At 40.0% G+C, this 24469-nt stretch overlaps 1 protein-coding gene and 1 long non-coding RNA gene across 2 annotated transcripts; one reads left to right on the top strand and one right to left on the bottom strand.

The window, feature by feature from the left end:
- The first annotated feature begins 1191 nt into the window (after positions 1 to 1191).
- Positions 1192 to 2116, top strand: LOC128474745 (uncharacterized). The gene is made up of 2 exons (XR_008346398.1): positions 1192 to 1305; positions 1350 to 2116. It is a non-coding gene; the product is annotated as an uncharacterized LOC128474745 (long non-coding RNA).
- A 193-nt stretch (positions 2117 to 2309) lies between these two features.
- Positions 2310 to 24197, bottom strand: FGR (FGR proto-oncogene, Src family tyrosine kinase). The gene is made up of 12 exons (XM_053455929.1): positions 24174 to 24197; positions 21833 to 22016; positions 20855 to 20957; positions 20373 to 20471; positions 19527 to 19630; positions 18735 to 18884; positions 8870 to 9025; positions 7529 to 7708; positions 7024 to 7100; positions 6287 to 6440; positions 4327 to 4458; positions 2310 to 3401 (listed from the first exon to the last, which is right to left on the bottom strand). Exons 1-12 carry the CDS (start codon positions 24195 to 24197, stop codon positions 3193 to 3195), a joined length of 1572 nt encoding a protein of 523 aa, XP_053311904.1. The 3' UTR covers positions 2310 to 3192.
- Between the last annotated feature and the right edge of the window lie 272 nt (positions 24198 to 24469).

Here is a 24469-nt window from a genome sequence, read left to right as displayed (position 1 = left end):
CTGACTCCCTGGTGTGTAGTCGGAGCAGAGTGTAGACGTCTACGCGATTTGCGTAAGCAACTTCCGCTGCAGCCGGAAGGAGGTGCTGTTAGCAGCGGGGGTTGTCTGCGTCCATCACGCATACACCCTCCAGTTGTCAGAGACAGCAGTGTGGGGAAGTTTCCTCTCTGACAGCCGGGGAAGGTCTGCACGATGGACGCAGACGGCACCTCCTTCCAGCTGCAGCGGAAGTTGCCTACGCGAATCGCGTAGACGTCTGCCCACTGCCCAGACTACACACCAGGGAGTCAGAAGCACCAGTAAGTTTGGGGGGCAGGTTACCAGACAGGAGGATCCAGGTCCCCTGCAGCGCTGCGGGGGATCTGGATCTTAGTCTCATAGTCAGATCTATTTGAGGTCTGATTATAAGACGACCATTTTCTCTGAAAAAAACCTTGTCTTATAATCGAGCAAATACAGTAATTTTTCACACATGGCTTCTCTATTTTGTCTTTTATTTTTGTTGAATAAATCATGACACGTGTTATGTGTCATGTGATGTTGTTCATCTGAGGTGGTACCAAATTTTTAGACCTGCTAAGGAGCAGATGATTGTTATTATGTCCTTTTATGTAAAACCATAGAAGAGGGTGTACTTTCTTTGCATGTTTTGAGACACATTTATGTATACAACTATTATTCTACTTAATAGAACTCTTCCTGACGTAAATTGTTGTGTTGAAATAAGGAGTTTGACAAGCCTTGCATCTTTAAGCCTCTGCCAGTGGGGTAGAGGATGCACACGTTTAAGAATTGCAAGTCACAAGTTTTTTAATACACCTATAAAGGTTAGATGACTGTGTTGTTAGTTATTTGTTAGAAATATTTTTTATAATAACTCTTAGTCCGGAGGGCTTCCATGACGAACATCGAAGTGAGATAAATAATCTTCATAAGTCATAAGCAGTAGTATCACAAATGCTTCTACTTACAGGTTCTGCTACAAAAGAAGGTTACATGATAGGAAGTTTCTATGAGCATATATATCGATATTATTAAATACATGTAAGGGCATCAGTAGCACTTAGGGTAGGATACATGGCGATTTAATAGAGATGCACAGCAGAATTGTAAGGACACATTAAAAGTAAAGTTCTTACTTTTTCCTACATGGTTACGATGCTTAAATACAGACATGAATTTGGATGCTGCAGGTCTCTGATACAAAAATGAACACCTTGTTTTATCTAATTATACAGTGTTAGATCAAAAAGGAAGGAATTATTAAACATAAATGTTTGGGACGTGGTTTCATATGTTTACTGTGTGAGAAGTCAGACATGTAAAATCCACCGTCTGAATATAGATAGGGCTGATGTCACTTAATCACTTGCATAGCTGGACAGCTTTATCGAGTCCAAACCAAGTTGGAGCTAAACATCCACAATCCATATAGCCCACACATGTCAACCTCTCTAGCTCCCACTCTTTAGTCCCCAATCCTCAATATCCACCCACTAATAACTAACCTGTTAATTACCGCTTGAAATGCAGCCTCCATCCACCTCATAACCTCCTGTTTCCTCCACTGTCTCCAACTCTCTTCCAATTATTTTCCTGTACCTAACCCTTCGCTCCTCACCTCTACACTTCCCTACTTCTTCCTGGTCTTTGTTTAATCTTACTATGCCCTCCACTCTGTTCACTTTGCTCCAAATATCCTCAGTTTTAGCCCCCCAGAGGTGACAGGAGGTGTTTGGAAGGGGGGCACGGGGAAGGCAGTCTGTTTGTAGAGGGAAAGGGCTGGTTCTATGCCAATCCATCTCTGCACACACAGCAGAAAAAGACAGTCTGAGAGTTAGGGGGAGGGGGAGAGAGAGGACTTTACACAAGGAGGGAGGTGTGAAAACATCTGAATCAGCTGAGAGGTGTCTGTAATATAACCTCCAGAGAGGGAGAAGGAGATAGCAAAAGACAGAGGGAACAAAATATAGAGAAAAAGAGGAAAAGGAAATAATATAAGTATGGAGTGCGTGAGGAAGAAATTGTATGAGGAAGAAACAGAGCACAAGAAGGGACATAACAGTACCATTCTCCAGCCTTTGACGAGTGACTACTCCTCACACCTCAAAGCCAAGGAACTTATGACATTATATTCTAAAAGCTAATACAGTCATGGTGTGCTGTATGATGCTGCTAAATTTGGTTTGATTATGCACACATTGTCCATAAAATACAAAATACAATTGAGGGAAGGACACAAGGTGCAAGGTTAGCCTGGTAGATTTGTTGGATAAATAGCCGGAGAGGTGCAAGAGCACACATGACTGTCCCCATTACGGTTTGACTTTTAATATTTTTACTATTTTCTATCAACATGAAATCAGATGTCACCTACCTTCCAGTCACAGCTCGTAATTTAATATGTGCAATGTAAGGAATTGCCTAGGGCCCTGTAAATTTTCAGTTGTGGCTTTAAATGAGATCAGTACTTTTTTTTCAGTCAAATCAACCTCTGACTGGAATCAGTAAATTATATTTTTTTAAAAGCACAACTATCAATTAGATCAGTCAAATATAAGGACTTCCTGACCTGTGACTTCCTCTTAACGTACATACAACCATAATAAATATGCTTCACATCCAAACTGCCTCATAGCATTCACCCCTTCCTTCTTCTTTTTTTGTGGCTGCCTCACGGTGGAAGGCTCTGTGTGCCCCTGCGTGCCCCTGCGGAGCTGCCTTCATGTAGTCGCTGCTGGCTGTTCTCCTCTGGCCATTTCCAAACACATGAATTTGATGGTTTACAGCGAATTGAATACGAATCTTCATTGACAATTCATATTCCATTCAGAAAACGAAGCTTCACAGGGCCCAATAATCCCCATGTATTCATGTTTCCTGTCTATAAGCAGATAAGATCTAGCGGTATAAGTACCCCTTTTATATCATCATTATAGGTATGAGCATCTTGGGATTGCTGAAGTGGCCCTCTTTTAGAGGACACATCCATATGCAACCCATTAAACCCGACCTTAGATGTGTCTCTCCAGTTTTTGAGCCTAGTTACAAGTCAGTTAATGTTCTTATCTGCATTTTCGTCAAAAGCGTTTTTCCTCTTATTTGGTTCATTTGTCAAATCTCATGCATTCAAAGACTGTTCTACGAGTGATTACAGCTTCCCAGTTTCATGGATGCCACCAATGTTATATCCTAGAGGTTATCCCCAGGCTGGTACTGAGGCTCAGTGGCTGTGAAATAATCTTCCAAAAAAGACTGCAGATACTCGAATGTCGGTCGTTCTTCTGGGTCTGCCTTCCAACATAGTAACATAATCTCATGGAGAGATGGAGGGCAGCCGGGGGGAATTGGCATACGGTATCCTCTCTCAACTTGCTCCAGGACCTCTCTATTACTCATACCTATCAAAGTAGAAACAAAATGAAGTAAAAAACTACGCATGGATACTTATTTAAGGGGTATATTTGCCCCTATAAATGGGGTAGTGAATGGCAATTATTATATTTGAAGAATATTAAAAAACAAGATTTTGTATAAATATACATATTTGTTTCTGTACAGCTGGTGCCTTATTTCTGACATACACTACCGTCCAAAAGTTTGGAGTCCCTTAGAAGTATATCAGAAATACAGCGTAGACACCGTTAATGTTTCAAATGACTAGCTGGAAACTGATTTTTAGTGTGATAGCTAAACAACCTTATAGAGGCCCTTTATCAGCAACCATCACTCCTGCGTTCCAACAACAAGCTGTGTTTGCTAATCCAAGTTTAAGTGTTAGAGGCTAATTGATCATTAGAAAAACTATTCGCTGTTATGTTTCACACCTAAGTGACCCCCAAACATTTTATGGTAGTGTACCTCCTAACTGCCCCTGTTTAGGAGGGACAGTCCTTCTATGGGAACCAAGTCCCTTTGCCCCACTTATCTCCCCTGATATCCCTTATTTATTTTCCCACTGAGTATACCACAGTTCAAGTAATGATAATAATGTGCATAGAAAATGTGTTTATAAACAAAATTGTGTAACTACCCCATTCTTTTTCTAAAATGTCTTACTGAGCTACATTTATATGTCACAAAGAGACAGGGTAAAGCCCACCAATTGTCACACATTTGACCACATTCCACTCAATTTTAAATGTTGTAAGGTATGTGATTGGGGTCTGTAACATGTCACATAGTTCACATACATATATATACAATATATATATATATATATATATATATATATATATAGTGTATATATTTGTGCATGTATAAAGCTGGATATCCACGACACAGCCTACATCTCCCAGATATTGTTGCCAGGCAGATAAACAGCACCTGGATAAGGAACTCTTCCCTTCGTCACCACTTCACATACTAGGACCCCGAACGACCAAACATCAGATTTAATGGTGAATCTTCCGTACAGTGCAGCTTCAGGGGCTGTCCACTTAATGGGAAATTTGCCACCTGTTTGGGAAATCAAAGTGATAATATTGAGAACCAGCGGGAGGTAAATTGATACTTTGGAATGAGGTCATCTTTGACCCAGACACTGCTGACAAGAGAATTAGGGAAGCAGACACCACTGACGAGAAATAGGAACACAAATGCTACTAAGAGTAATGCACAGTGCAGTAAAGAACCTACAATTTATCTTCCTGTTACCACTTACAAAGGCTAGGTTACTTAAAGAATATATTACAGATATGACAAAATAAAAACCAGTCTCCCAATGATAATAACTATGGGATTTTATAGGAGAAATGATAAAGTGACAAACTTGTGTATATATATATATATATATATGAATATACCGTATTGGCTTGAATATATGGCCGCGCCCGAATATAGGCTGCACCCTTAAAATTTGGTGCTATTTTAAAGAAAACAGTATTTTTAAAGAAAAAATACACATTAGTGGAATGGTAAAACAGTATTTTATCTAATACACAGACATAGATGCATTTTAACATTTTTGGTATCTATTATACAGTTTGTCAGCATATGTTATATACAGACAGAAAACCAATAGCCATTTTAAGGTCCCCCCTTAATTCATAATGCACCTTACTTATAGATATGCCCCCCTGTGCCCCTGATATGCCACTCTGTGGCACAGATATGCTTTATAACCCCTGATATGCCACTCTGCCCCCCAGATATGCCACTCTGTCCCTAATATGCTTTATAACCCCTGATATGCTTTATGCCCCCCAGATATGCTTTGTGTCCCCTAGAAGTGCTCTGACTTACCAATTCACCCCCTGGTGTCTAGCGGGGCAGGCCGGTGGACATCTATGACGGAGAAGCACTGGCGGAGGTGCCGGCAGTAGAGGTTGTCTATGTGCATCGCCACAGCTCGTGAACGTCTACGCGATACGCGTAGACAACCTCCGCTGCCGACACTTCCGCCGGGATGTGGAGCATATGGTATATATGCCATATGCTCTATGGTGGAGCATACGGTATATATTTGTGGTAGGGGTAAAACATGTGCTTAGCGTCCAGTGGGTCTGAATCCGTGCCTAGACCCCGAAAACAAGAAGGAAGAGGTATAGGAAAGAGAGAATAGAGAAACTGTACAGAGAGTGAATCGAGCGTGGGTGCAGGAGGGAAGAACGCAAATGTGATGCCCTGAAGGATAGGGTACTGAAGGGGGTATAAATACCCCCTAATACCCCTTCCACAAATACAGGCTGTAAACGGCCTTTAGATAGATAGATAGATATTTTTATTTATATATATATATATACACACACATTGAACAATAGAGCAGAGAGGTTGTCGAGCACCATCACAGGTCATTACAAGACAATTAAACACACAGGGACTGGGTTCATTAAGGAGAGATTACCAGGACAATAAAGCATCCAGCAAGGGGTGAGAGTAAGGGGATATGACAAGGTCAATAAAGCAATCAGGGTCATTTTTTTTCTCCTTTTAACATTTTACAACATGGCTCATCAGTTCCACTTCTTCAGATCGGCAAAGAGGCACAATTTCTAACCTTTCATTAGTTAAGGCTTAAATAACTAACTAACCTAGTTTGACAGAATACTGAAAAATCTTGCAAAGGTATGTGTTGCCTTGACAATCAGTACTGTTGCTTGGTTGAATTCTGGAGCCCTGCTGTAAGTGGCAACAAGGCCCTTAGGAACCGATTTGCTGAAAGAAGAAGAGGTTACAGAAGAAATTCAGCACTCAGGAAGTGTGCTGATAGAAGGAGATGTTCTGGGGATGTTAATGAATACTTGAAATAAAATACACACAGTGGTAAATGACTCAGTGCCCTCACCCTGCCGTGCTGTGTACTCGTTGTCTTCAATGAGACGGGCAAGGCCAAAATCTGCAATTTTACAGATTATGTTGTCACCCACAAGAATATTGGCAGCTCTGAGATCACGATGTATATAATTCATCCGTTCAATATATGCCATGCCAGAGGCTATCTGTAAGGAACAACAGGGAACAGAGATAAAATGGGTGGGTGTGTGAATGTGTGTGTGTGTGGTTGGGGATGGTCTCACTGATTTAGACATACATTCACAACATTGATGCGTTTTTAATGTTCTTGCAGCCGTAGGGGCAGTTGGGAATTTACCTGGCTAGGAAGCGAATGATGCAGAAAAGAGGATTTCCAGTATGGGAGGGGACAGACTACCTCCCTCACCATGGAGCTGTAACAGCATAAGAACTCTCATATAGCGAGTATGTAAGCATCAGTAATGATCAGCGCCCACCTTACCATGCTGCACATCTTTAATTACCTACTGTATTGGGCCTACTGCAGAAAAAAGCTTTTGTCTGAAGGATAGGAAGGAGGTATGCGTAATGTGCAAGTTGGTTTTGGGGAGATATACACAAAAAGTGGAAATCAGAAAAATGAAGGATATAAAAAAAGTAAAAAAGAAACAGGTCAAAACAATTGTGTGGCACAAAAAAAATAAAAGTAACTCAGGAAATAGTGAATAAGAGAGGAAATGTAGCGGGGAAGTGGTGTTGCTGATGAAGAGTGAGAAATAAGTGTCTCACTTGTGCCGTCATGTCTACCAGCTCGGGTAACTTCAAGTAACGTCCATGTCCTTCTTTCAAGTATTCCAGCATACTACCTATAGAATGAGAAAGGAGACTGAATAGCACAAAAATGCACCGCACAGGAGGAAGAGTGTGCCATGACAGTTTGCATGTACGCTTACTGTACAAAAGTTTTGCTCCTGTGATGCATGTAATGCATACAGTGCTTTGGATCAGTCCAAGATACAATTCAATGTCCATATATCCGATATATTTACTAGGTAGGGGGGAAAACTTTTTAGCGATGTGTGGTTGGAACAAGTCTTTTAGTACTATATAACCTGACAGCCACCTTCTCCTTTTTCTGTGGGTTAAAACACAATACAGCTGGCAGACCCCCAACCACTATTACTACCAAAAAACATAACCTGCCTCAGTTATCCTTCCACATGTGAGGGGCTTAAACCCAATCTGTACCTGTTCAGACTCAATAATGAAAACCTGTACCTGTGAGTAAACTCACCATGGCTCATAAACTCAGTCACAATGTATATTGGCTCCTCAGATACCACTGCATACAGCTGGACAAGCTTGTCATGGCGAAGCTTCTTCATAATCTGAGCCTCTTCCAGGAATGCTTCTGGGGACATGGTGCCTGGCTTCAGAGTCTTTACAGCCACTTTGGTGGTTTCATTCCAGGTCCCTTATGTTTGCCAAAGTCAAAAAAAAGTAGCCTTAGGATACTCAGTAAACAAGAACATGCAAATATAACAAATAATATTTGGGAGTACCACTATTGATTAGAAGCTCATTTTATTTGGATATAAAACAAGTTTGCCATTTTGATCATTTTCGGCCAGGACAACTTAACTTTTATATGTTGCTGACCACCCCATGTGATTTTGCCCTGCAGTACATATGATGTATTAAGGAAGACAATTACATAATAACATAAAAAAAAACAATGCAGGGAATTTTTTTACAGGTGGTTACCAGATGTGCCCTGGACCAAATACGTTATATAAAAAGTAACCTAAGTCCTTTGGTTTTAGGGTTCAGCACTTCATACAGTGACTTCCAAACTCAAGGGTACCAACTTGAGTTATAAATACAAAATAAAGATAGGCCTGAGTTATATTGCTTACAATATGATACATATGATAATTTGATAGTTCATGTTTATATGGAAATGTTTACATGGTTGTTGAATGAATGATTAGGGCACTGATGAATTTACATTTTTGTAAATGAAGTATTCTTCATGCAAGTCTGCAGTAGAACATGTAAGCTCTACCAGCACACGTAAATGGAAGTTCAGCTTGCATACTTAAGAGATGAGCTGACATCCACGACTGGGCAGCGCACTTAGGTTTGGTGCCTGCTTCAGGAAAAGCAGGCAACAGCAGAAGAAAATGAGACAGAAGTCTCATTTAACAAACCCAATAAAAAAAGGAACGCATGAAAGCATTTAATGATGGACTAGAACAAACATATCTTTAGAGTATAACTTCTACTCTACAGAATTTACAACTGCAGATTGTTTGTTTGTCGGTATAGACCTGCTTTGAATAAGACTGTTTAATGCACAGCAAAAAGGTGAAGCACACACAACAGGTTCATCTACATAACAAGGTGGGGTGGGGGCAGAAGGACAAGAGAGATTGAGGGAAAGGGGAAACAATGATGATTTGCTGGAGGGGATTACTGGAATAAGGGATAGGGAACACATCTCTTATTTCAGTAATAAGGGACAGGGAGCTTGAAGGAATCCATCAAGGAGAGGTTTTCCCAGGGCATCATTAACCTAAGCAACTGAACAAAGGAACAGCACTGCCTTTGAGGCTATATAGTTGGTAGATCTTACCCTTCCAAACATCTCCAAAACATCCCTGTCCCATTTTTTTGTCCAGTGTTATCGAATCTCGAGATATTTCCCAGGCATCCTTTGCCAATCCCATAGTCTGAGGTCTCAGGTTGATACATGGCTTTACAAGCAGTTGACACAAACCATCATTGAATTCTGGAGAAAAAAAAACCCAGAAGATTATTTAACATAGGACAGGTTTCATTTTATGCAATCAAAGAAAAGGTTTGAAGAAAATGCATGATATTCTCATTTTTAACAATTTAAATCATGAATTGAGAGATGAAGAATTCAAGTACAATAAACAATTTCAAGTGTATTACAAATAAAAAATACATTAATAATACAGTGTCGATAGACAGATAGACTTTTGTTTTATTTCCATGTGAGCTGCTATGTTACTTCCTACAGGGCCAGATTTGCCCCTGGCATGTTGTCCACTGTGACACCAACCCTCCCCCATTGCCTATATTTTCAAATTATCGTTGTGCATAAATGCCAGCCTTTAACGTAATTTTAGTTTGTTGAGTAAACACCACATCTCTATTTAATTCTGGTTAGACTTTAGCATTGTGGAGCTACTGGAATCAGCAGAAAACAAGGCATTTGCTGAAATAGTTGTTTGCATTTTGAATTTCAGACGTGGCTGCTGGGAGTGGAGATCTTCTTATCTGGAAGGCGCCCCTAGGCAAGTTAACTAGTAGGAAATCTGACCCTGGCCCCATCTCTGCTTCATTACAGATACTGTAGGTCTGCGTTGTTACTATGTGTGTTAATAGGCAGGGCGCTGACATTGGCACTGTCTGATATTACTGCAGACATCACTATAGTGTAAAATCTCAAAGGACAATCACAGGTTTTAAAGTAGCATAGCTGACAATTTTTTCAAGGTACTCCTGACATTTGGCTTGGATTTATGTCCCGGCAGTCAGCTGCCCTCACGGGTGTCCTGATTATTAGGGATGCTGGCACCCCAAAATGTACAATGGCCATCATTAGTAAAAGAGGCAAATGGCAATGTCACTAGAAATATATCAGTCGAGTTAACCTTTGTAGGCAACAACGTGCAAAGCAACTCATAGATACACTCATATACAAGTTGCTTGTGAGTTGATGCGAGTGCATGTCTTTAAATTTTGCCCCAGTCCCAGTTGAGTTCATGCATGCTGTTGTATAACCCAAAGGCAACTCGCATACTGTAATTTACAGTTACAAATAATAATAAATGAGACCCTCTCTTAACGGGAAGGGGGCTACAACTCACCAGGTGGGGACTAATAAAATATGCCCCCCTACTTTTTTAAAAGGCCATTTTCAATCTGCTGCCATAAAGCTGGGAATGGATTGTTATTTTTACATTTTAATGCTAATTTTTTTTTGTATGGCCCCTTTTTGTGGCATGTAAATGAGGACCTAGTGGAAGCCATCAAAAGCTTAATATATATATATATATATATATATATATATATATATATATATATATATATATATATATATATATATATATATATATTAATTTACAGGCTTCAACCTCTGGGTACCAAGTGAATAAACCCCAGACCCACAAAACCTTGTGTTGACTCAATATCATTATGTTACTGCTAAGTGGCAAACGGTCTACATTTCTTAATTGTTTGCAAACATGCTTCCTTACCGTTTGTTTCTGTAATTGTTATGTTACATACTACTTGTTATGTCTTGTTTACCCATTGTACAGCGCTGCATAATATGACGGCACTATATAAAACAATAAATAATAATAATGTCAGCCCTGTATGTTTATGATGCGTTTGACTCATATGTTTGTCACGGCAGTGCTTTCCTTCCTTTTTTAAACAGATTCAGCACCTTTGAGGTGCAGTCTTGCATTTGGCAGCTGTGTGCAGCAGGATGTCAGGCTTCCATCTTCTGCGCTGCTGACTTTGTACTGGAAGGGAAAGCCATGCTGCCTGGCATCTGGCCATGCTCTTAAACAGTGCAGTGGGTGTTGACCTTCAGATTGATGCCTTTTGGCAGCTGCCTGCATTGCCTGATGGGAAATCCAGCCCAGGTCAGTTGTTTAAGCTTGGACCTTGTGCGGAAAAGTCGACAGACTCTTTAACTTTTGCAACTGCGCACACAAAAGAACATTCATACATTTTACATATACATAACATATTTCTATAATAATGAAATATTTCAATCTTCTTCTTTTTCGGGACCCTTAGGGAAAGGGTGTGCATTATACACAGGTACAAAATAACCTGCATACTAAATCCAAATTCCGCATGTTGTACACGTCTGTATTACACCTGAGATTTTGCAGGAGTAACCTGGTGTGGGGGCATTCCCCCTCCTCTCTCCATAGCGTCTCCCTATTAGGCCACTCTAGAAGTTTGTAAATATGTGGACCTATTAACCCTTTGAGCGCCAGCGGTTTCACAATGGAATATAGGACATTCATACCCCGTGTACAGGCTGCGCATTCTCAGGTGTATCTTCATAACTTGGTCATCTACTTGCACTCTAGGACGTGCATCCCCAGGTAAACGCACCACTGGTACCAACTGTCTAGCACTTGACAACAACACATTTATACAAGCTGTAAGTGGCAGAGAGCAGAAGTTTACTTTTGGGAAATCTCTTTTGTGGGTGAAAGTTCCTTTAACATGTAAAACGATGGGTAATTCAGTTTGAGCTCATGGACTTACTTTTGACTATGCCCCTGTCAACATTGACTAATGGATTCTCTGCTCAGGAACTCAACCCAGTGGAATCTTTCCAGGACTGAGTTGGTACCAAGAAAGCAACTTGGGACACAACAGACAATTAAAAATGGCTAACAGGTGCTAAAGTAAGCTTTCAAAATTCCCAAAGTATAACCGTGTGAAGTGGGTAAAATGAACCAACAGATCAATTTATAAAACATCAATATAGAACTGAATTGCACAACCACATTCTAAATGATTTACTGATATCCCTTGTAAGATGTGACAGATTTAGGCCAGAGCCATACCTATGCAGAGTCCACATTTAAACAATTTGGGCCCTACAATACTGGTATCGCTGTCTATTTTCCAGGGTACCTGGAGTACAATTAGTGTTGATCCACTAGGAGGTGTCAGGACAATGACTCCACTCCATCATGGTAAGGTGCCATGATATGACACTATACATTACACCATGTTATTGAATGAGAAAGCCCTCTGATATTGTAGAATAGTAAGGGAGCCTGGTGAAAGAAACATGTGCCATGTAGCGTGTCATGATGGGGATCAGGGCTGCAGGACTGCCAGACCCCTAATTGGAACTCTACCCCTGCACCATGTTAACGCACTAGATCTAGCAATGTCATCCAAATGAATGCCCTCTTTAACTATTGTACTAGTGTACATACATCTGTCACAACGGGATGCAATTTTGATTGGGCCCTGAGCCTCAGTGGATCTCGGACATTCCTAATTTTCACATATTGGTGACCAGCAAAGTAAAGAGTTGCCCTGCAGAATGTGGAAGGTATAAATTAATGAAAGGGAATTAATAATTTATACATCTTATACACTGCAGGGAACGGCATTTACATGCGCTGGTCAGTTAAAAATGTAATTTCCTGGAAAACATGGATGGTCACTATTCCCTATAGTCCTATGACCTGTATCTCAGGTGTCTAGCAGAGATCACTAAGCTTTTCATAGAATAATTAATATGATTAATATTCAACCAAGTGGTCAATCTGACCCGCAGAAAAGTGGACAATTTCTACAGGTACATATAAATTCAATGAAAAACAGTTTTCTCGAATTTAGTAAAATGACAGCATGGTAGACTTTGGATCCCAAATATAGAAGGACAAGAAGAAAAAACGCTTCCTAAAACAAATAGGCTGCAATATGAACTCTGAACACTGGAGGGAACTCCAACCTTGAATATGAGTCATACTTTGTCACCTTTATGAATTATGATTGTACATTAATAAAATCTACCTGCATGATATGGAAAATAAAACTGCAGCTACCACAAGCTCTTTAAGTAGCGCTAGCTCTTTCTGTTGAAAAATTTGAACTTACTTAAAAAAAATGTAATTTACTTAATGTACTATTAATGCATCGTTAAGTAAATTGGCCGGATTAACCACTTAAAGCTAGATACCTATGCGGTAGGACAAGCAATCCAGACGGCATGCTTAATGATCCCCTGAAAATGAAAGTTGACTTTGCTAGGGCATCATGTCAATTCGTGTTAATACCATTGATGATGGACACAAACATCACCGTTTTTGTCACAAGGTAATAGGTGCCTGGTCCTCACCAGCTCCATCCATACTAGAAATTCTTCATTTCTGAAAAAATCATGACCAATCCCAAATTCATGAGCTTGGGGCCATTGAGCATTCATACAATGACCCTTGGTTAATCATGATCCTGGAGTCATCTAAAGTGGACTGGAATAAAGCACTTTATTACAAGTCTGGGAACCTGTGTTATAATACAGTCTTTGTCTCTCTGCTAGGAATAGGAACATTTTTTGTGTGACACAAACAACCTTGTAGGTCAGTTTGCGAAATAGCATGTTCCATGTCAGATACGTAAAGAAAATACTATAGCTCTCTATAAGATATATACTATGATCCCCAAGACTTAACACATGAACTGAATTTGCTCACAAACTGTATGTCTTGTGGTTGATTAGCCACAGTCAGCTAGAATGAGTTATCAAGCTAGCCAAGTCAGCAATGTAGCAAATCCATGTCATATGTGACAAACCAGTGCTGTGTAGTTAGTAGCTAGTATCCTGCAAGCTTCATCTGTACGATGCACCATCCTGTTTGTGGGTGGACTGTCCAAAAATGTGTTGACAATAGTACACAATGATAGTACAAATCCTGGGAGCAGTAACCAAATGCTTAAAAGTAGGGATTCTGAGATATGCAATTCATGGTGACCTATTTATATCCCATGGACATGTAGACCAGATATTAATGGACATTCATGGAGCTTCACTAAATTTTATTCCAGCTACTGAGAATAATTCTGTGCACATGGCTCATGTTTGCTCTGGTAGGGTAGCCTTGACAAGGTCTGCAACACTGGTTGGCTGACAACCATTGAACTGTTTGGCATTACCATCTATTTACTCTGTCTAGTGGTACTCCAGAGGAACAAGCTGTGTGGTCTATAAGTTTGTCCCAACTATCTCTGCGTACCCGAGAGTGATGCATGAGCTGGGAGATAATTTATGACATATACAACCAGAGCTATTAATAATTATGCAGGGTGTAAGCTTTATGTGATCTGATTCATATGCTGAATTCAGTTGATGAGGGAGAGCAGAAAGACAAATCGCATTTTAAATATTCATAACTTACTTCCTAGGTATAATTGGCTTTGAATTGCACCACTACTTGGGAACAGCAGGACACTTTTTAATGGACCGAATTTTACCTCTCCTTTATTGCTGAGAAAAGAATGGAATAAAATATGTTGATTCTAAATAATTAGTGGTTAGTGCAGGCGTTAACAAGCCAACAGAAAGCTACTTTTAGAGGTGACTGATCAGCAACTTCCTGCCCATGAGTGGTGAACACCAGAAAAAGACAGAGGGTGAGGGTGTGCTTATGAGTGTGAATGAAGGGGAGGGGTATTCTGAGAAATTTTTCTAAAAACAGTATTATTTACTCTCAGTAATCACACTAAGATCAGAGTGCATCACTGGCGCTTGTATGCGTGTGTGTGTGTGATTGCTGTTTGTGTGAGCAAAAGACATCACGAAAACCAAACATCAGACAAAAAGCATTAACCTTTTCACTCTTTTCATCAATATGGTAGTCATCATGCTACTTGCCTGTTTTATGGCAGTCAGATTACTGTGAGTCATGTACTGCATTCTCACAAGAGATAAAGCTTTCATTTAAAAAAAAAAGCACCACATACTCTGCTCAGTGACATCAGTGCAAATTTGCTTTGGGTGCTTATTGGCAAAGGGGCGTTTGTGTAGTCAAACAAAACTTGACCCTTTAAGTGCATACTAGAGCCCTGCACGGGACTGTTTCCCTTGCCTCTTGTGCCCATCTGCTGTGCTGCTACTCAAAGGGCCGGTTACAAGGAAGATCTCTGATCTCCCCTATCTTTATATTATGGAGGCTGCGCTTTAAGACACAAAGGATATTGAGGACAGTGGCAGCAGCAGTGGAGGGGCAGCTGGAGGTGCTGCCCTGGATCAGGCCTAAGGCAGCACACAAGGTAAATATGGCCCTGGCTACAGCACAGTCGTCCTTTGATTTTACAGCTCCCTGTATCCCGAACTGGCCCATGATCCCCACTGCTCGCAAAAGCATAACAGTGGGCAACAGTACCCAAAAATTTAGATTGAACCACAAAAGCGAGAGCTGTTGGAAGGTATGGTGCAGTGTGGGAGGGTCTGGTCACATTTTCATCTGTTGGAGGATGGGACAATATTTGACGTTTAATCATCACATTACATGAATCCGATCATCACATCATTAACCACATTCCTTCTGTGATTAGGCATCCCAGGTAGAGCTTTTGGAACATGTACACCAGATGGTTTTGAAAAGTAATGTGAGACATGTGAAGGTTCAATAAGGAAGAGGTAAACCCCAACGTTAGGAGAGAATCCAGGTATCTCTACCTGTAAGGCATTAATGCAAAAAATCAAGGCAATTCAGGATGAGGAGTAACACAGGGACAGCACGTAGTAGGTACCTAAATGGTGGAGAGCCTGGGGGAAAGCAACAGGCTGACTTAACCATCTAATGCTTCGTTCCATATATGTGTCTCTTGAGTAAAATTGAGTAGAAAAGGCCACGGACTCACACACCCGCACTGAAGCCCCATGGAATGCATAAAAATAAACCAAGCGACCGAAAAGAGAGAATCACAGACACAGCAAATACACACAAAAGGGCAGTTTACAGCGAAGAGCAATAGAATTCTGCTGTTGGTAATAGCTTTACACATACTATCTGCAGTGTGCAATTTAGCAGCTACGTTCCTTAGCCTTCACAATGGATTATTAATAAATAGCCGTTTAGGTGCAAAGTTTTAAAAGTTGTCTTATCTCCATGTTAGTAAATGGAATACTTCTGCAGTTTAGCTGTTAGGTTGGTTGTTGTGGTGATAAGGCGACCTTTGACAGACAGATCATATCATATGCCGGGCATACTGTGATGCAGAACGCAATCATCAACAGCGTAACCAAGTGTATACAGTCATAGAATGTACAGTCAATAATAAAACAGATAACAAAAATATTATAAACTAATATGCTGTCTAACTTGATAACTTTACCATGGATGTCTTATTGTCATGTCAGCACAAACCATGGACCATTATTTTCAAAATTTTGTATATTAGTTTTTATTATTATTTGACAAAAAAAAAATACTTGAAACACCTTTCAAAAAATGTTGAAAGTTAAAATAAGCCATCAAAAACAAAAAAAAATAATACATCTGTAGGTATTGTTCTGCTATATCACACAGCACAAACAAACAAGTGTACTTTGACACAAAGATAATATGTAGAAGCCACAGTGGCCATGGCAAAAACAGTAAAACATTAAGCAGTTCCAGGCTGGGTGAAAAATGGGATGACGGAATAAATTACAAAAAAAGTCCAAGACTCAGGGAGTAGAATATGGGGAGCTAGAATTAGTCCCCCTCCTCAAGAATGTCAATGAAAGAATATTCTTTAAGCAAGCTAAGGCCTGGTCTGTGACAGTATCGCTGCCTCAGACTAAGATGGTTCTTAGCAGGCTTCTTCAATTTCCCCGTTAAAATAACGATCAAGACATTACATGCTTGCAGTTGGTGGGTGAATCTGGACTCTGATGTACTTTCTGGGACACAGAGGTTTCTTTTATATTTTGCTTATTCAATGTGATTAAAACAGCAGGCATGTGTTATCATCTCGTCAGTAGTATAGCCGCATATACAGTAACCGACTAGGGATTAAAATATTACCTCCAGTCAAGGCTCCCGTGCACATTGATTTCAATGAGAGCACTTTCCTCCCACTGACTGATTGCTAAAGAAGCCAATCAGTGACAAGAATAGTTCGACCACGAAGGAGGAGGGCAGCTGCTTTTGTCAGGAAAATCCTGTATTTTTTGTTTTGAAGGAATGAATATTAAAGTACTTAGAGTACTTTATGTTTCATTACCATACACCCTGTTTAAAGTAATGCAGTAAGAGCATTGGGGTTATGTATAAAAAGTGATTATTGTTCAATGTGTGAAAATGAGGCTTACTGCATGGCACCCAGTAGAATGATTGGTTGCTATGGCTAGAAAGCGGCCCCTTTTTGTACATAGCCCTAGTTGGAATCAATTCAATAACCCATCAAAACTTTAATTGGTGTTAATGGTGGTTGGAAATGCGTAGTTTGCACTTCAACTGCCAGACTAATCCCCAAATAGCAATAGTGCAATTCTAAACTTAAACATAATTATCCTGTGAATGCGCATAGACGGAAAAACAAAGTATTTCAGTGACAATTTAACCTTTTCAATGCTTCCACCAACTGTATCAATAAAATCAATAAGAATAAGTCACAATAAAAGTCCAAGACTCAGGGGTATAGGCTGTGAATTAGTCCTCCTTCTCAAGACAATCAATGGAAGAATAGTGTTTAAGCAAGCTGAGGCCCAGTCTGTGACATTATCACTGCCTCCGGATAAGATGGTTCTTAGCAGTCCACAAAGCATCGTTAACACAATACATTTTACAACAGACTTCTTCAAGGATATGGAAATTATATATATATAATTATATATATATTAATATATTGTGTAAATAAACACATTTACTAAGGATTACTGCAATTGAAATGGCAAGAACTGCAGTGGCCTCAACAATTATTGCCACCACATAAACATTGACAACAGCTACAGTACCCTGTACTGATGGGCCATTTCGATTAAATAGTACCTATCTGTATGTAGCCCCCATGCTAGCGGAAAAGAAAAGCAAACATGGGAACTCTCGGTGAAATCTAATAATCGCAAATCAATTGGAAGAGAAATCTGGAATTTTACTTGGTCTCCTTCAAATGTTAGGTTTACTTCGACTACATAATATTGCTTTTCAACAGTCTTGAGGGCTGACATTATGGTCAGGGAATGCAACCCTGGTATTATAACTGTGGCCACTGTTGTCAAGATCTTCCAGGTTTTGCTTACATGTCACTAAAGCAGAACATTAGTTAGTTAGGTGGTGATCTGATTGCTGAATCATCTGACAGAAAGCTGATATTTTTAAAATAGAAGAATCCATAAGGTGGCCCCACGAGAAAACCATCCAGAGGGTACTTGTCTTTCCACCTAAAAGTCATTCTTTCTCATAATTATGGCAAATTTACTGACAAGGAGAACAATATAGCTTTTAATTAAAAAACCCACCTATGCCTTCCTATTTTGACTTAACAAGATACTCCACATAATTTAGGTATGTTGATCTACCATTTATCAGAGCGGACTCAGATTATTTTCATAAATAGAATATAACTATGAAAGCACAGAGTAGGGAAATAGACATTTATTTTGCAGAAAAGTGACTCTGAATTTGTTTTCTACGATAACCCCATCTGTGTGTGTCTTGTCCACCAACTCTGCATCTAGTCTGCTGCCTCCAAGGTTTTGCAGAACATGTGAAGGGGAGATCCCCTAGGAGAAACATCCTAGGATGTTCTCAAAGCATGATTCTGGAGGACCCTTTATCCAGGTTTGTGGATGTTGGACGTTAAGGTCAGTAGCACTGGTTGGTTTGGCTAGATTCAGGATTTAAAGTACTACCCAATAGTTTTATTTTATATGTGGGAAAGGTTGGCAGCTATTTTGAAAGGATGAATGTAGAAATAAAACGCTGTACCTGTGTAATGTCTCACCAGCTCTGGTACACTATCAAACTGGACACGCGTTGTGATGTAGAATCCTCCATTGTCCAGTTTACGGATCTTGTAATGTTTAACGTGGTCTCCTTTCACACCATCCCAGTCGCGGAGTGAGAGAGAGTATGCTCCTGGGGAAAAATAGAAAGAAACCAAACTGCAATTGAAAAAGTTTGAAACTGCATGTGAAATACTGTGAAACGAGGGTTCAGTGGCTCTGCAGAATAGAACTGAGCACTGGCGTGGCAGATCTAGTGTTGGAATCTTTAGACAGGCTGGCTATATAGATTACAAGATTAAACCCCTGGTTTATGCATCCACTATACATTGAAATTGGTCCACAAGACCTTAAGCAAAAACAGGATGTGAATTCTATGGGTGAGCAGCTACAGACACACTAAGATGAAGGGCTAAACAAAGTTATCCAAAAACCTAACAAAAAAGGAAGGGATAGCAAGGGGAAGAAATAAGGCGAAAACAATACAGGTAACAAAAAGCTACTGCAACAGTGAAAAGCACTAGCGCAAAACCATATACTAAGAGGCGAAGCAGCTACAAAGGCAAAAAGCCAATGTAAGAAAACCCTAATTAGTAAGCTCATGTATTTAAATATTTAAACATTAAATGTTTATATCTAGTTATAATGACATTGATTATGATTTATTTGAAATACTATAGATTTACTTTCTGTCATGTGTTATTAACTCTAATGCCCTTAAGAGCAGGAATTAAACCTGCCCTCTGACACATTAAACATACATACATCTTCTTACCCTTTGTGGTTTCACTCTCTCTGATCATAAAGCTTCCACGTTGGTTCCCCACACCCAGGAGCTGCCTCTCAGCATCCTTTCTGCCAACCTTCCCAAAGTACCATCTAGCAAAAAAAGAACAAGCAGAAAATATGAAATATAGCTGAGTCAGATCCCCACTCCTGTGGTATGTCAGTCTTTCACTGGAGTGTCTCAGTGCTCTATGCCTACAGGGAGACCAAATACACTATATGGACAAAAATATTGGGACACCTGACCATTGTACCAACAGGAACTTTTATGACATTGCATATACATAGACACTAATATGTAGTTGATCCTTAAAGGCCTTCCACAAGGTTTTTCATCTAGTAGAGCATTTGTAGAGGTCAGGTACTGATGTTGGATGAGCAGTCGTGGCAAGCAATCTCTGTTCCAATTCATCCCAAAGGTGTTTGATGGGGCAGAGCCTTGAAGAGTGGAGGCTGTTATCGACGAGGACTCCACATTAATAATAAACTCATATACTGTAGGTGTGATGGTCATGTGCCCACGTTCTTTTGGTCATGTAGTGTACGTTCCTATGGTGACATTGAACTTAATAACTATTATCTATAATTGTAACCTAATAGAGAGCATTAATATATATATTTTTTTGTAACTGGATCAGAACCTTTAGAGTGACGATCATCTATCAGTTTTTCTTTAAAAAATACATGTATTAAAAAGAACCAAGTTCTGTGGGTTTTCTGTATACTATATAAGACCCAGTAACAATGCTCAGAATATTTATTCTTTCATGTTAAACATTCTCATACCCCAATCCCCCCTACAAGGTCTACCTGTCCACCAGAGAATTACACTTACTCTTCTGCTTGGATTGAATTTGCGGGAGCGACATAATTACTGGGGATGTATCCTGTGGTTCCACTGCTCAGTGATCGAGCCTCCCACCAATCTCCTTCACTATAAGGAGAAGAAGTAAGCAGTGTTCAGTACACACTTATGTGGTATATACAATAACTAGAACATATTCATGATCAGAACAAAACCATACACATTTGCTGAATAACTCATCACATTACATAATAAATTAATAAATAAAAACAAAGTGGGACCAAGATGGAAAATGAATGTAGCATGAATAAAAAGTGTCAGGTTGATCAAACTGGGCAGGATATAGCTGGAGCTGCAAAATAATGCTATTTTCCTTCAGTAATACCCATAAAACAGTAAATATAGGACTTTACTGAGAGGGTGGTAGATAAATGGGCTGAATAGTTGGTATCTGCCATCTATGATTCCATGACAGTTATACTCAATGTTACACTCTTTTACTGGAAACTTACGAGTTGTTTATAATGTGGAATTTTTCGCCTTTTGTGAATGTCAAATCATCTTCCGTACGGGCATCATAATCATATAGAGCTATAAAGAGGGTTATCCCGCCCCCTACAAAAAAAAAAAGGTGAAATTAGCATGGAGAATAATGGGAATGAACAATTGTAATGCCGGTGTAACTAGTTATTTGAAGCTAAATTATTAAGTGCTGAGGATCAACAGATCACAAAATAGTACACAGCTACTTCATATCATACAGGGGCGGGTTGGCCCAGGGGACAGGGGGAAAATGCCCCTCGGCTGCTCCAAAATTATTAAAAAATGACCAGCACACTCGCAGAGGCAGGATCAAATAACCGAATTATACATGACCCTGTAGTAAAAGCTAGGCTGCTTGAAACGTTTGAGAGCAGCTATTTAAAAAAATTGTCCAAACAACGTAAGAGGGTAAGCGAGTAAGTTAGCTTGAGTTAGCAAGTGTTTATTAGCATTAGAGTTTGCATGTGCAAGTGTGTGTTAAAGGAAGTGTGCGTTAGCAAGAATGTGTATGTAAGCTTGTGTTAGAGGGGGCGCGTGTTTGTGTTAGCATGTGTGTAAGTGTGTATGTGTATAAGTTAAATGTGTATGTTAAATACTAGGGTGGGGGTGGCGTGAAGGCCGCTTGGCTTTACTAGCCGGATGATCTTCCCTGAAGGGCACCCTTTATCATACCACCTTGACCAGCTGCATGGGCTGCCTGTAAGGTAGAGCAGGCCCTGTCCACAGCTGGTGTTCATAAACACATGCCGACTACACTAGATATCCAATGCAGCCGAGTACAAATATCTTATAGCATTAGTAAAAAGTTACGGTATATTAGATTTAGTATATATAACCCACAAATAACACAACAGCAATACAACTTTACTATAAGGTAAAGTAAGTTAAACACATACATCCCACTGAGAGACCCACCTCTATGTTTTATCACCCACTCCACACAATACCTGTAACACCTATTCCGGGAAGGCCTCCTCCAAACGCTGGAGAGATAAACGATGCATGATAATCGTTGGTGCGGGAAACCTGGCTTGTGGGGTCTGGGCAGTAGCGTTGGTCCTGATGGGGACAATGGGTATCTTCCTCTTCCTTCTCCCCATTACCACTTTTACATTGTGAACAGCCCATCACCTGTATGAGAAGTAAATTTTCATAAACTTTTACCCAATGTGGCCTTTCGTGAATCCTTGCATCCCTATATTCAAACTTGTCAATATTTTGTGTCTTCTTATTCCGTGTGTCACAGCCCTCTTCCCTAATTTAGTGTGCCTCTCCTGCACCCTAGCTGTCTTTCATTATACCCTATGTCCCCATCGCACTGTTAACAGTCCTGTGAGGTTGTCCTCTTACGTCGCTTGTTTGGCTGTGACTTATTGCGAGATCTTACAAGCTGCTCTACTTTGTCATTAAAATAACCACCCAGTGTATAGAGATAAACCTCTTCCTTCCTGAAAGCTTCATATGGTCACTCACTTCCTGATAGTCTGTATCACATATAGAAAAGGGGAAGCAAATTAGACTACAGATTTTTACTCTTTGTACAGAATTATACTAGCATTTTCACACATCCAAGAATGAGCAACCTGAGCTTTTCACATGCCTTTTCATTTGATAATTAATCAGTGTTATTCGCGTTTTCAGTGTTTCAGGCATCGTTGTTCTCTGTTGTGTAAGTTGGGGACCCAAAACTAGCGGGCTAGCGATATAAAATGCAACACAGACTACAGTAACCACTGCAACACAAGGCAAACATACGTTGTTCTCCTGACCTGTTCTTTGTACCCTTATTTTGTGCACCCAAACTATAGATCTTTCCTACCCACTCCTTATTACTTGACTTGGGCGCCGGCCAACACTTCGTGTTTGTCTTTTGCCGCCACAATGTTCGTTATTCGGGCTGAACATGTTCGCCCGAATACGAATGAACAAGTCTACTTATTACTGTAATTTTAACAAAATTTTTGTACTGCTGAAATGTGATATGGTCTTCCTCTTATATTGTTTTACATTATTATTATTATTAATAATAATATTTTATTCATGTATAGTTTAACCTGTTGTAACCGCTTTTTCTTCCACACACACATTTTTCTGATTTCATTGGCTTCCTTCTGATGAATAAGTTGTTTGCCAAGTGAGTAACTTTGGCCCCTTAAAGCAGGCTTCTTGAATATTGTGCTTCTCAAAGTCTATAGGGTTAATCAAGCCTCTGATCACTTCAGCTCATGCTGAAATGAAGAAGGAAGATTCTCTGGCTGTGAGGGAAGTACCGTAAATGTTCCGCCTTATTTAGTAATAAAGAAACCCCAATGGCCTAAAAATACAAAATTATACTTATTTATATACATTCCAATGTGTGGCATGTACAGCAAGTTACTAAGCAGGCAACAAAAATATATATACACAGATAATATACAGTATATATTTCAGCTCCTCAACAATTATATTATGGGTCAACATACTATGTATAATATGCATTTTTAAATCGAGGTGACAGTGAAGAAATCTCCCTTAATTATACATTATGCAGGACAAACTCTGGTTTTACTTTAGGGAGAAGCTCAATGGCTATATTGATAAGATTAAATATTTTAATTTACTGTGTGTGTTGTTTGTCATTCATCTCTGTTTAATACATTGTCAGTTACTTAAAAAATAAATGTCACCCCTGACAAGGCTTTTGTCCTCACATCTCACTTTAGGTCCACTTTCTCTCTCAGCACCTACCATCTTTTTTCCAGCATCCTTATACCGATCCTAACCTATATATTCAACTTTTATGGTGTGAACATTGCCCAGGGCCTCCCAACTTCACAAAGTAACATTTCCCACAGTGCTATCTTTGCCTCCAAACAGCTTATCAGTGCCATGCTAACTCCCAAACAGCCTGTCAGTGCCATCTTTGCCCCCAAACAGCATGTCTGTGCCTACTTTCCCTTTGCCCCCTCCATACACTCAGGCACAAATATGTAAACACACGTACACAAATTTACACATACACATGCTTACACATACACTCATAAAGACTCATCCGTCTTTTCTCTCCACTCTCTCTTCAAATTGCAGTTATATATCGCCCTCCAGGTCCTACCTCACAGTTCTTTGACCATCTTTCTGCCTGGTTCCCTTTCTTCCTCTCTCCTAATATGCCCTGTCTTATTCTGGGTGACTTTAACATTCCTTTAGATATATCTAACAACTCTCCTAGCTCCAAACTCCTCTCCCTGACATCCCCTTCTGGTCTCTCTCAATGGACAATTTCCCCTACGAACACTGAGGGACACTTACTTGATCTGGTTTTCTCCAGATCATGCTCCCTTTCAGATTTCTCCATCTCTCCCTTCCCTCTGTCTGACCATCACCTTCTATCCTGTTCTCCAGTGCTAACCCCTAACAAAACAAACTTCTATTTTAACCCTTTCCTGCCCAGACACAGCAGCCTCTTTTTATAACAATACACTTGCTTCATCCCTCGACACCACAGCTCTAATTACTACGTTACCCCCGACAATTTAAACGCCAACCATGGCATACCAAAAACACACGGATGCTTCAGAAGTGCTGTCGCACGGCTGAAGGCTACT

Source organism: Spea bombifrons, chromosome 2 (genome assembly GCF_027358695.1).
Source record: "Spea bombifrons isolate aSpeBom1 chromosome 2, aSpeBom1.2.pri, whole genome shotgun sequence".
NCBI classification, from domain to species: Eukaryota; Metazoa; Chordata; class Amphibia; order Anura; family Pelobatidae; genus Spea; species Spea bombifrons.
The sequence above is the reverse complement of the archived record's forward strand: the minus strand, read 5'-3'. Positions and strand labels throughout refer to the sequence as shown.

What these genes read in the sequence shown, in the direction of transcription:
- FGR (XM_053455929.1), bottom strand. Translation starts at nt 24,197, where the DNA reads ATGATCTGGAGAAAACCAGATCAA. An exon ending in GACTGAGTTTATGAGCCATG is followed by an intron (nt 7,101 to 7,528) that starts GTGAGTTTACTC and finishes CTCATTCTATAG; the next exon opens with GTAGTATGCTGGAATACTTG. An exon ending in CGAGTACACAGCACGGCAGG is followed by an intron (nt 4,459 to 6,286) that starts GTGAGGGCACTG and finishes TTTCCCAAACAG; the next exon opens with GTGGCAAATTTCCCATTAAG.